Source organism: Gastrolobium bilobum, unplaced genomic scaffold (genome assembly GCF_033153095.1).
Source record: "Gastrolobium bilobum isolate Gb01-03AN ecotype WA unplaced genomic scaffold, APGP_CSIRO_Gbil_v1 utg39213, whole genome shotgun sequence".
NCBI classification, from domain to species: domain Eukaryota; kingdom Viridiplantae; phylum Streptophyta; class Magnoliopsida; order Fabales; family Fabaceae; genus Gastrolobium; species Gastrolobium bilobum.
This window is the reverse complement of record NW_026897470.1, coordinates 172,874-184,796: the sequence shown is the minus strand read 5'-3', so window position 1 is coordinate 184,796 and position 11,923 is coordinate 172,874. Positions and strand designations below refer to the sequence as shown.

The 11,923-nt window shown below is 35.9% G+C and overlaps 2 protein-coding genes and 1 non-coding gene across 4 annotated transcripts; all 3 read left to right on the top strand.

Moving 5' to 3' along the window:
* Positions 1-237: 237 nt before the first annotated feature.
* Positions 238-3,955, top strand: LOC133307158 (glucan endo-1,3-beta-D-glucosidase-like). The gene is made up of 5 exons (XM_061507607.1): positions 238-390; positions 801-1,462; positions 2,837-3,163; positions 3,253-3,544; positions 3,723-3,955. Exons 1-5 carry the CDS (start codon positions 321-323, stop codon positions 3,758-3,760), a joined length of 1,389 nt encoding a protein of 462 aa, XP_061363591.1. The 5' UTR covers positions 238-320; the 3' UTR covers positions 3,761-3,955.
* A 2,933-nt stretch (positions 3,956-6,888) lies between these two features.
* On the top strand, positions 6,889-6,960 carry TRNAE-UUC (transfer RNA glutamic acid (anticodon UUC)). Its single transcript has one exon. It is a non-coding gene; the product is annotated as a tRNA-Glu (tRNA).
* A 1,705-nt stretch (positions 6,961-8,665) lies between these two features.
* Positions 8,666-11,808, top strand: LOC133307157 (guanine nucleotide-binding protein subunit beta-2-like). Of its 2 annotated transcripts, none has more exons than XM_061507606.1 (6): positions 8,666-8,938; positions 9,055-9,149; positions 9,617-10,041; positions 10,790-11,147; positions 11,269-11,382; positions 11,589-11,808. In XM_061507606.1, the coding sequence occupies exons 1-6, from the start codon at positions 8,833-8,835 to the stop codon at positions 11,622-11,624; spliced, it is 1,134 nt and encodes a 377-aa protein (XP_061363590.1). In that variant the 5' UTR covers positions 8,666-8,832; the 3' UTR covers positions 11,625-11,808. The 2 variants fall into 2 exon arrangements, with proteins under 2 accessions (XP_061363590.1, XP_061363589.1); XM_061507605.1 differs by having other exon boundaries at positions 8,666-8,960; positions 9,038-9,149.
* Positions 11,809-11,923: the final 115 nt, after the last annotated feature.

Below are 11,923 nucleotides of genomic sequence, written 5' to 3'. Positions count from 1 at the left end.
AATTTAGCAACCGAGTGTCATAACATTATCGATAATCTTTAAGAATCTGGTACAATTTAAGGACAATAAAGGACCCATCCAGGTTGTCTAGGGTCCTGAAAGTCGTTTTTACACTGTGACTCACTCTTTCTATAGCTACATTTCTACTTTCACATATTCTCAATCCTTATCAGCAAACTGTGGTCTTTTCCTTTCTTTCTTTTTCTTTTTTCTCTATTTAGTTGGTGTTGGTTTTAAGTTGCCATTATAAGAACATCTACTTCAAAAGCTCTAACTACTAAACTCACAGACTAGTTGGTTGAAGCTAAGCTCTTGAAGCCATGGCTACCCCTTCCTACCCTTCGTTACTCCTCTGCCTTTCTCTGATCGCCACCACCCTCTACTTAGCCGGTTTGTTTTTTCAATTCCATGCCTTTTTGTATAATTAATGTTACCTTTTGGATTGTCTGTTTTTTTTTTTCTTTCGGGAAAGTTGAGAATGCTTTTATTATGTCCCCTAGTTCAAGGAAAAGCCATGTTACTTTCTGGGAACTTTCTCTCTGAATTTTCTCGGGAAAGTGAAATTTTGTGGCTTACCCGTTTGGGAAAAATGGGATGGTGATGAAGTTCGTCGGTTACAATCTATGAAAACCACGAACAAACAACGTTGTGATTTGAACTCTGAAATGTGAAGTTTTATTTGTCTCTTGGAGAGGAGAATTAACTTTGCATTCAATTTTGGATTTTGATTCGATTTTTAAACTGTTGTAGAATTTTAGAGTTGATTTAGCTTCATGGGTATCTTTATCTTTGTCTTGCAGATTCGCAATCCTTCATCGGCGTAAACTACGGCCAGGTCGCCGACAACCTTCCGCCGCCGGATGCCACTGCCAATCTCCTCAAGTCCACCGCCGTCGGAAAAATCCGGCTTTACGGCGCCGATCCGGGGATCATCAAGGCACTGGCTAATTCCGGCATCGGAATCGTCGTCGGCGCCGCCAGCGGCGACATTCCGGGTCTAGCATCCGATCCCAACTCGGCGACTCAGTGGGTCAATGCGAACGTGTTGCCCTACTACCCTGCCAGCAATATCACTCTGATCACCGTCGGCAACGAGGTTATGACCTCCGGCGACCAGGGTCTCATCTCGCAGCTTCTCCCGGCGATGCAAAATATCCAGAAAGCCCTCAACTCGGCCTCACTCGGCGGTATCAAGGTGTCCACGGTGCATTCCATGGCCGTGTTGACTCAGTCGGATCCTCCATCAACCGGGTCGTTCAACACGACACTCCAGGACACCCTGAAACAGTTGCTGCAGTTTCAAAAGGATAACAAATCTCCCTTCACCATCAACCCATACCCGTTCTTCGCTTACCAGAGCGACCCGAGACCCGAAACACTCGCATTCTGCTTGTTTCAGCCGAATTCGGGTCGGGTTGACTCGGGTAACGGGAAGCTTTATACGAACATGTTTGACGCTCAGGTGAGTGACCAATTTGTTTTTTCCTTTTTATTTTCTTTAGAAAAATCTTTTATTCGAAAGTTGACTTGCGAGTCAACAGAGCAGACAATAGTAAATCTTTGATCTCTTCACCACGTAATGCCACGTGTCTGATAATCTTCAGTTTGATCTAATATTAGAATCATCTTTTTATTCCATTCCCCTCTGCTGTTGTTTTACTATGAAGTTTCTACGAGCCTTCCAATCTGCCTAGTTGCTAAAAGAGTTAAATCATATTTTGAAATTTGTACAGTACGGTCCCAAAACCAAATTTGAAATATTTATGTGATGATAAAGTATAATTATTTAGTTATGATGATAACTTATGAGTTATGATGAATCTGCCTAGTTTTTCCTTTTAAAGTTTCTACCTTTTTTATAACGGATTGCTAATCTGGTCCTTAGCTTTTGATAACACTGCAGCACAGAGGTTGAAATGTCACACTCACACATCTTTTCTATTTTGTAATTGTATGTTTCTGCTCAGTGTTTCTTTCTCTGTTATAATAGTGGTTACTTTCTAATTTTCATGTGGAACAAGTTAATAGGTTATTTAACTAGCATGTGATCTAAGTTTAGATAGACATCTACTTAAAATTCTCGTGTTAAATTCAGATGAAATTGTTTATAAGATTGTTTGCAATTTGAGTGAGTTGCATAACTAGCAGTCTAGCACTGTTGATAATTTAATATGTCTTGTAGTTATAGTAAAGAAAGTTTTGATTAAGGGTATTTGTGTTTGTTGTAACAATGCATAGTTAATTGTTCCTTTTCTGCTACAGTTGAGAAACGATGAAGTTAAAGAGTGCATAGCATTCCCAGTATCACCTTTGGGAGGGATTTAAAGCCTTAATCCTGGACCCGCCCCGAATCGGATTAGTTGCAAAGCAATGAACCGATTGGAATATTTCAAAAAAAAAAAAAGAGTGCATGGCGATTCCTCTCTCTGTTTTATTTTCCACCGTGAAATCATGAGTCCTTTGGATTTTATCTGATGGCTTTCATAAGAGTACAATATTGCATGTTGTTTGTGACAGGCTGGGTAGTGGCTACATGATGTGGCCCCCATGCCCCATCAATTATTGTTGAACAAGGAAAAATTAAAAAATATGACAAATCATTCTCTTTTTTTCTCATGCAAATAACAAAAGTTTTTTCTAACGGTCAAGTTTTGTCTCCATTACCTGTTTGATTTTGGCATATTCAGTGATTCTGATTAACCCAAAGTCTAGTAGTATACAGTGGCCTCAAACTTTTAATGGTTAAAAATTTGTTAGGTGAACACAATTTTGCTGCTAATTAAATGCTATTAATGGTATTTGAAAACATATGGTGCTATTGATGAATGTTGAGCAGGTTGATGCTGTACATTCTGCTTTGAGCGCAATGGGGTTTCAGGACATTGAGATTGTGGTTGCTGAGACGGGATGGCCCTCACGTGGGGACACCAACGAAGTAGGACCTAGTGTTGAAAATGCCAAGGCCTATAATGGGAACCTAATTGCACACCTTAGATCATTGGTTGGAACTCCTTTGATGCCTGGGAAATCTGTGGACACATACATTTTTGCACTCTATGATGAGGATTTGAAACCTGGCCAAGGATCTGAAAGGGCATTTGGTCTGTTCAAAACTGATCTTACAATGGCATATGATGTTGGCCTATCCAAGTCTAACCAGCAGGTGAAGAAATATCAATACTAGAATTTAGAATATTAATAAAAATTTCAAGTGATTTTTAGTAACATTTTGTTTCCTATGTTTGTCCACAGACTCCATCAACTAGTCCAAAAAGTCCAGTTACTCCAGCACCTAAAGTGGCAACACAATGGTGTGTTCCAAGAGTAGGAGTCACTGATGCTCAGTTGCAGGCAAATCTTGACTATGCATGCAGTACCCAAGGCATAGATTGTGGGCCAATTCAACCAGGAGGTGCTTGTTATGAACCTAACACAGTATCATCTCATGCTGCCTTTGCCATGAATCTCTACTACCAAAAGATTGGTAGAAATCCATGGAACTGTGATTTCTCTCAATCAGCAATGCTTACATCCCAAAATCCAAGTAAGACTGATCAGTTTTTGACCTTTTGGGTGATGTTTTGTTTCTTATGAGTTTGGTGGAAAGTGTTTGAAAAATGGAAGTTGAAGTTGAAGTTGATTAGATTTTCACTTTGTGCTATATGGGTTGTCCTGGTTTCATACCTATGTCTTGTCTAACTGGATTTTCCTCATCTTTGTAGGTTACAATGCTTGCATTTACCTTACTGGGAGTCCCTGAAAATGCAGAGGCTTCAGCTTGTTGCCAATTAAAAATTTATTCATATTAGAATTAAATTAACGAATAAAGGCACTATCTTTTGAGCTATTTTATTTATGGTACTTTAATTTTTATATAGCTTTAATTGTGAAGGTATTGTTGTAATGTCGCAATCTACAATTCTGTTTCCTTTAGTTCTTTTATAATCCTATTTATTCAATTAAATGCTTTGGGTACTCTTACCTAATGTGGTTTATTGGAGTGCATAGTAACCGTAGGTTAGTGCCTTAGTGGCTCCAACAATGCTTGTGTGGGAAATTGCAAACTTTATTTCTAAAAATTACACATTAATAAAAAAGTTATGGACTGTATTACTCAATCTATAGTTTTTACTACTTAATTTGAAATTTTTATTATTTAGTCTTAAATTTTTTTAAGTTTTCTAGTAGACAATGAATAAGAATTAAGAAGAAAAGACAAAGATAGAGAGAATGTTTCGGGGGAATTGGTTATGATCCAATGACAAATTTCAGAATTCAGATCCAATCTCAGGGAGCAACTGGCACGTTTCAATTTGTAAAAGGGCTTTACTTCTCTCACATAGTATGAGAGAAGTTATCTTATGTTGTAAAATAAATAAAGTAGGGCTTACTAATTTTTAAAAAAACAAAAAAAAGTACATCTTTTTATGTGAGTGTAACATGAGAGATAAATCTCATGTAACATAAGAGTATAATTTTCCTTTGTAAAATATTAAAAGTTCCATGTTTATGTATGTGTCCTTTTCTTGTTTGAGTGAGATGATCAAGAAGCACAAGTTGACATCATGGAAGGAGAGGTCAGAGTCACGTTGCACTGTCCCGCAACTATACATCAATTGAACTCTCATTTCAAACAAAGTGCATATTCATTCCACCACTTTCTGGTTTACGTCATATGTCAATTGTGCTTGAGGCCGCTGAGAGTCCTTGACTAAAAGCATCGTTAATATATTAATATCATCTAAATATGCCATATGTTATAAAAGCTTATGTGAAAAAAGAAAATGCTGAAGTTGCTATTCTAAAAACGGAAGCCAAAATCGCTTATAGTTGTTCCAGGAGAGAAAAAAGAAAAATGCCGGTTCAACTATTCTTAATTTATCTATCAAAGCAACACACTTATCATATGAACTTTGATATATTTTCACCGAAAACTAGTCATTATAGAGTTATTGCATAAGATTTTTTTTATTTTTTTGTTGTTGTACAAGTATTAACTATATCCTCTCTTTTTTTATGCTTGGTTTGAATTTGTTTATTTCACATTATGTGCACAAAGTACTGTAACGAAAACACCATTTTCTTGAGCTAAAAAAAAAGGACTTGAATGTGGTGCTCATATGATTTCATGAATGATAAGATTTACTCGTAAGGGCTTGATTTACTTATTGATGTTTTCTTCACCTCAAAAAGTTATCTCATTCTCAAAATTTTAGCATGGTAATATATATATGTTTGATGTTTCTTATATAAAAGTATTTTCTATACATATATAAAAGTAGGGAAAAATTATTCTTATGTCACATGAAACAAGTTTTCTCTCCTACACACCCTTCGATAACTGTGCTACATTTTTTTTTCTTTTTTTTTTCTTTTCTCAGGTGGTGGAGCCCACTAGTTTGTCTCTATGACATGAGATAACTATCTCCTTTAACATGAGATTAATAAAACCCATAAAAGTATGTAGGGCTTAAGTGAGAGAAGAGAGAAAAAAAAACAGAAAACATGGGCCTCACATGTTTTTATGTGTGTATGCGACTATATATATATGGGTTCGCTTTTTCTGCAGTAAGTCCAATACGACGTCGTTTTGGGGCGAAAATCATGGTATTTTTGTAATTTTAATTTATTTCAGGGTTATAATAGTCTTTACATTTATAATTTTTTAAGATTTCCATACCAAAACAATGTCGTTTTGAAAATAAATGCAGATAACTTATCTGCATTGACTGCAGAAACATTTTTCCCTATATATATATATATATATATTTCCTCCACCATCGCGAACCCCAATTAAATTCAGGCATGATTAAGAATATTTAGAGAATATTCGAATTTCATATTCAAAATTTTCTATTTTGATTCTATTTATTTTATTATTTTTATTTATTATATTTTTTATTGTTTTTTTTAGTTTTACGATATAACCTATTAACTATATGAGATAACATTCTTCCAATAGAAGAAGTTTGACCCCCCAAGAATAAATGATTGATCTCTATCAAGAGATCCACTAAAGCCCCCAACCATAGAGTACTTACCACCAGGGTCCAGAAAATTAATGAAGGGTGGGCATTCAATAAATTCAAGTACATATAGATTTGAGTCTGGTCTGAAACGCGACTTGCGAGCAGCTGCCAGCTGGCTGGGTCTGGTTGATATCTAGATCTGCACGGATTGCGACTCAACTAGACTCATGATGGACGAAGAAGCAAATGTTCCAACTTCCAATAACGGAGATTGAGGTTTGAGAGGAGATGAATCAGTATGAAGATGCAAACAATGGATCTGAAATAGAGTTCCCTGCTGTTAGGTTTGGATAACGAAGATGAGGAGAACAAAAAACTCACGGCAAAATAAATAGAAGGAGAGAAATTAAAGGGGTAAGATATCGTAACAACCAACTAGGGTTACTACCAACCAACATAATTGATCTAACGATGAAATTGATTAGTAGTAACCCTAGTTGGTTGTTATAATATCCTACCCCAAAATTAAATTGGAAAAACTTGAATTTTAAGATAAGGATATTTTTGTATTTTTACATTATATTTTAAGGGTGGACACTTGCCCCCTTTCTCCTGAACCTAGATCCGCCTTTGCTTATCACTGGTACCACAGAGAGAGATGTTTTTATATCCCGTATTTTAAAGAAGAAGAAAGGAACAAAAAAAGTGAAAGTTGATAATTCGAAATTCAATTATGTAGGAAAGAGGATCTTTTGTGTATAATCCTGTATAATCTCGAATGTTATCCGTTCCGATACTTAGACTAAATGATACAATGCAAAAAGTTGCTAGATTCATCGAGATATAAACTACATATAAGTTATCACATTTGAGTCTCCATAGTATATTATTAATAAATTGGATCCCTATTGAAACATCCTCCATTGTCGTCCAGCGTTTAGGATATCTGGCTTTCACCCAGGAGACCCGGGTTCGATTCCCGGCAATGGAACTTTTTTTTTTATCTCTTTTGCTTCTACTTCTGCATCTCAATTACTTAACATTCTTAGAGTCAAACTTAGAGCTTGCGTGTTATATACTGCATTTTGCTGACAATGGAATGGAGTATGCATTTGATATGCTCTTTGTCACTCGTGGAATTTGTCACCTGAGGCCTACTTTTGAGAAAAAGGCGACTATAAATTCTTAGCTTTCTCACTTCATATTTTTCAAAGATTCCATCCACTCCAAGTTGGCTCGCTGAATTTTAAATCTCACGTTTATGTGGCAAAGTCGGATGTCTGCACTAATTTGATTTTGGTATTGAGGAGAAACAGTGTAGAAGGATAAAAGTCCACGATCAAATGAACACTAATACCACATGTTGTTCTTTTTTTCTGTTAAGTTGGATTCACCTTTGGGGCTCGGAACAAAGTTGAACCTACTATTCTTTGATACATTTTTATTTTATTTTTTGAAAAGTTCACCAATACTTCTGTGGTTTACTCCAGAATCATCCTATGTCTCTGTGATTTTTTTTATCACATATGCTCTTGTGATTTGTAAGAGAGTATGTTTTTTTATCACATATGACCCTGTGATTTTTTACTTTTTACAAACTACGTAAGCATATATGATAAAAAAAAAACTCACTTAGATATAGGTGATTTTAAAGCAAATCATAAGGGTATTGGTGAACTTTTTCACTTTTTTATTTTGTTCAAATCAAAATGTTTATATTATTATTATTATTATTATTATTAATGTCTCAATTATCAATTAACAAGATATATCAACTAGTTAACAAATTAAGAATATGTTAGGATCCACACCAAAAAAAAAAAAAGAATATGTTAGGAAAAATGATGTTAAAATAATTATTGAGATTTCAAGAAATGGCTTCAACAGTGCAAAATTAAAACATGCAATAACACAAAATTAAAGTTTACAGTACGAAAATATATGAATATAACAAGGAAAAATCTGAGCCTAATATTAGACATTATGTTCTCAATACAATTTTGCATTCTCTATAATATTCAAGATTCGTGGTCAATTATCTCTCAATATAGAATGATTACCTCTATTCTTGTGTTGACATTTTCACATAGAATAGCCTCATTAAACTCAACTTATGTTTGACCAATCACATTAAAGTAGAAAATTGCAAATGCAAATAATGTACAAAAACTAAATGGGAAAAACTAGTGTCTTAGCGTTTTGATTCGCTTTATTTATAAAAAATGTAAAGTCACGGTATAAAAGACATACATTCGACAATGAAATAACACATTCGTTCGACGACGAAAAAACATATTTTTTTCAAATCAAACTTTTTATTCCTTAACATAATTAATTCAGATTTAATTCTACCAGAATAAGTTAGTAATAATTTATTAATTATAATGGATTATACGCTTTATCAAGTAATAGTTAAACAATCAACATAAATTCTGTTTGAAAATTTTGATGTGTAAACAAGGTTAACATTCTTTGATATGCTTAATGATGTTAACGTTAAAAAATGTTTGTGGGCCTAACATTGTGAGTGATGAAATTTTCCTACGTAGGAAGACAGATGGACAAAAGTGGGGCCCGTGAGTGTGAATGAAACAACAGTTGCCAGCTCAGATCTTTCTTCACAATTACTTTTCTTAGGAGGTTCACCACCACCACCACTTTCTTCTTCTTCTTCTTCTTCTCTGCGAAAAGGGAAGAGAACAAGCACAACTTAGCCAACCCCATTTCACAATTTACCTTTCCCATGATTTCTATCACTTAAATTTCGTGTCTTGCATTCTCACGCACACACACAATGCTCTACCTCTCAAACCCAACATGTACATGTCCCTTTCTTCCTTGAATACCCTGTTACGGAGCTGAAATGTCTGTTATGGAGCTGAAGGAGCGTCACTCTTCTGCCACCGACACCGTAAACAATCTCAGGGAGCAATTAAAGCAGAAACGTCTTTCTTTGCTTGATACAGATGGTAAAAGTTTTCATTTCTCTTGAAATATATTCGATTTCGATGTAGAACTTGTAACTTTGTGGTAATAGTTGGTTTTATATTTATCTGAACTCATTTTTTTTATGGGAATTTTTCAGTTGCTGGGTACGCGAGGTCTCAGGGTAGAACTCCTGTGACCTTTGGACCCACGGATCTGGTTTGCTGTAGAACATTGCAGGGTCATACAGGAAAGGTAGCCTTTTTGGTTTTTTTGTTTTTATAGTTTTTTTTTTCCTTTCATTTATGAAATGTAATGTGTGGCTTGTTCTCAACTTCACTAAACTTGGTTGACTTTTCGGTTTCAAGAGCACAATAGTTGCTTATCAGTTAGTAGGTTGTTAAACGATTATGGAATTATCTTTATCAAGCTTTTAAATTTGGACCATAACTTATGAAGCTTAATTTCATTAGTTTTGATCAAGAGTTGTTTACTTCTTTCATGTCTGATTCACCCCAGCCCCAGGTTGTCATGGAGAAAACAGTTAGTCAGTGAACACATTGAACTATTCCTTTGCGTTGTGTTTCCAATTCTAAATGACAGTTAGTGGAAATCATGCTTTTGATTTACTACTTTGCTATATGGACAAACTTTGTTGTAGATTTCTAACCATAAAACTTGCAAATTTTAGGATGACTTCATGATCTTTTTTAATTTTGCAGGTGTATTCATTGGATTGGACTTCTGAAAGCAATCAGATTGTTAGTGCATCCCAAGATGGCCGATTAATAGTGTGGAATGCTCTAACAAGGCAGAAGATTCATGCCATAAAGCTGCCTTGTGCATGGGTCATGACCTGTGCTTTCTCACCAACTGGTCAGTCTGTTGCATGCGGTGGTCTTGACAGTGTTTGCTCTATTTTCAATCTGAATTCTCCTACTGACAAGGATGGGAATCTACCTGTTTCCCGGATGCTTAATGGACACAAGGGTTATGTTTCCTCTTGTCAGTATGTTCCAGATGAAGACATTCACTTAATTACTGGTTCTGGAGATCAGACATGTGTTTTATGGGATATTACTACTGGCCTTAAAACATCTGTTTTTGGAGGTGATTTTCAGTCTGGACATACTGCAGATGTTCTTAGGTATGTTAGTTGATTGCTTAATTAATTTGAGCCAATATGTCATTTGACTAAATATTTACCCCCTCGGTGCGAGCGTAGAGCGGTGGTAAAAGTTATTTCTTTGTGACTGAAAGGTCACGGGTTCAAATTTGGGAAACAACCTCTTTGTAATATGTAGAGGTAAGGCTATGTACAAAAATTGTTCTCATCCCTACCCTTGCTAGTCGAGGTTTAATGGGGAGTGGTTTATTTATCCCCTCTGTATTTTGCGTTTACTATGCCTACCTCCCATCTACCTATAGAAACCTACAAAAAAACACCCCATTTCTTCACAAAGAACATTACAACTAACTCCAAAATACTCTCAAATCTAGCATATTTGTTAGACTATGAATATTTTGTAGTCAAATATGATTCCTACCGCTTGAGAAAAAAGGGAAGAGTTCCATGCATTTGATTAAAGGTTCATCTACACCAAATGGATGCGCTCTTCCCTTTTTCTCAACATATAAGGGAGGGGAGAGTAACTTACTCTTGTTTTTTAATTTGTTGAATAAACTAATCTTCGAAAGAATGGCCACTTAAGCTTCAAAATACAAAGCATCTACAATTCTACATAAATTTAAAAGGTGTTTCTACGCACATATTGATAAGTTGGGAAATCTTGTTGGTGATCAACGTGCTGGTTAAATAACATGTTTCATTTGAATATTATTTGTTAGTATTAAATCATTTCTTTGAAATATGTTATTTCTTTGTCCTCTCTCAGCATCTCCATTAATGGATCCAACTCAAGAACGTTTGCATCTGGTTCTTGTGATGCAACTGCTCGATTGTGGGATACTCGTGTGGCTAGTCGAGCAGTGCGGACATTTCATGGGCATGAGGGAGATGTTAATGCAGTCAAATTCTTTCCAGATGGAAATAGATTTGGAACTGGCTCAGATGATGGAACTTGCAGATTGTTTGACATTAGAACTGGACACCAACTTCAAGCATATTATCAACAGCACAGTGACAATGACATACCACCTGTTACCTCAATTGCATTCTCCGTATCAGGAAGACTTCTGTTTGCTGGATACACAAATGGAGATTGCTATGTTTGGGACACTTTATTGGCCAAGGTACTTGGTGCTCTGATGAAACATACAACAACAGCTGGTTGCTTTCTCTTTGGATGCACCATGATTGAAGTCTGCTTATCTTTTTAACAGAACATATGCTCGCTTCCTTGTTTCTTTGCAGGTGGTTTTGAATTTAGGATCTCTCCAAGACTCTCATGAGGACAGGGTTAGCTGTTTAGGTTTGTCAACCGATGGAAGTGCCTTGTGTACAGGAAGTTGGGACACAAACTTAAAGGTAAACATGCATTTTGGCCTTGTTGTCTACCTTTAGGCTATGTGATACACAGTTTGGCGTACCAGTTTTGAAATCAGCTTCTATATGTGGTTGATATTTGTCCTGTTATTGTTCACTAGATTATAGGATAAAAACATTGAAGCAACTGAATGTATAAGCTCTTGTTCACTTGTAGAGCATACGTTCTAACTACTTGCCTCTTGCAGATATGGGCATTTGGAGGGCATAGGAGGGTAACCTGAGCCATTGAGGGAGGTAAAGACTTGTCCATTGACTTTCCTTTTCAGGGCTACTAAAGCCAAAGCCTTTACAGGGCGTTGTGGTTCTCATCACAATCCAGTAGTGATGGTCAAATTGTAGACGACTTGCGTGGAATGCAAAGGATATGGTATGTTCATCCTCGTGTCCGTTTGTCAAATGTGTGTAATCTAGTACTTTTTTTCATTGTACTTAACGTTTCGGTAACTATACCTTGAACCTAAGTGAAGGACTACGTATTTTCTTGTCTCGACAATTTTAGCACAATATACAAATCCTTTTT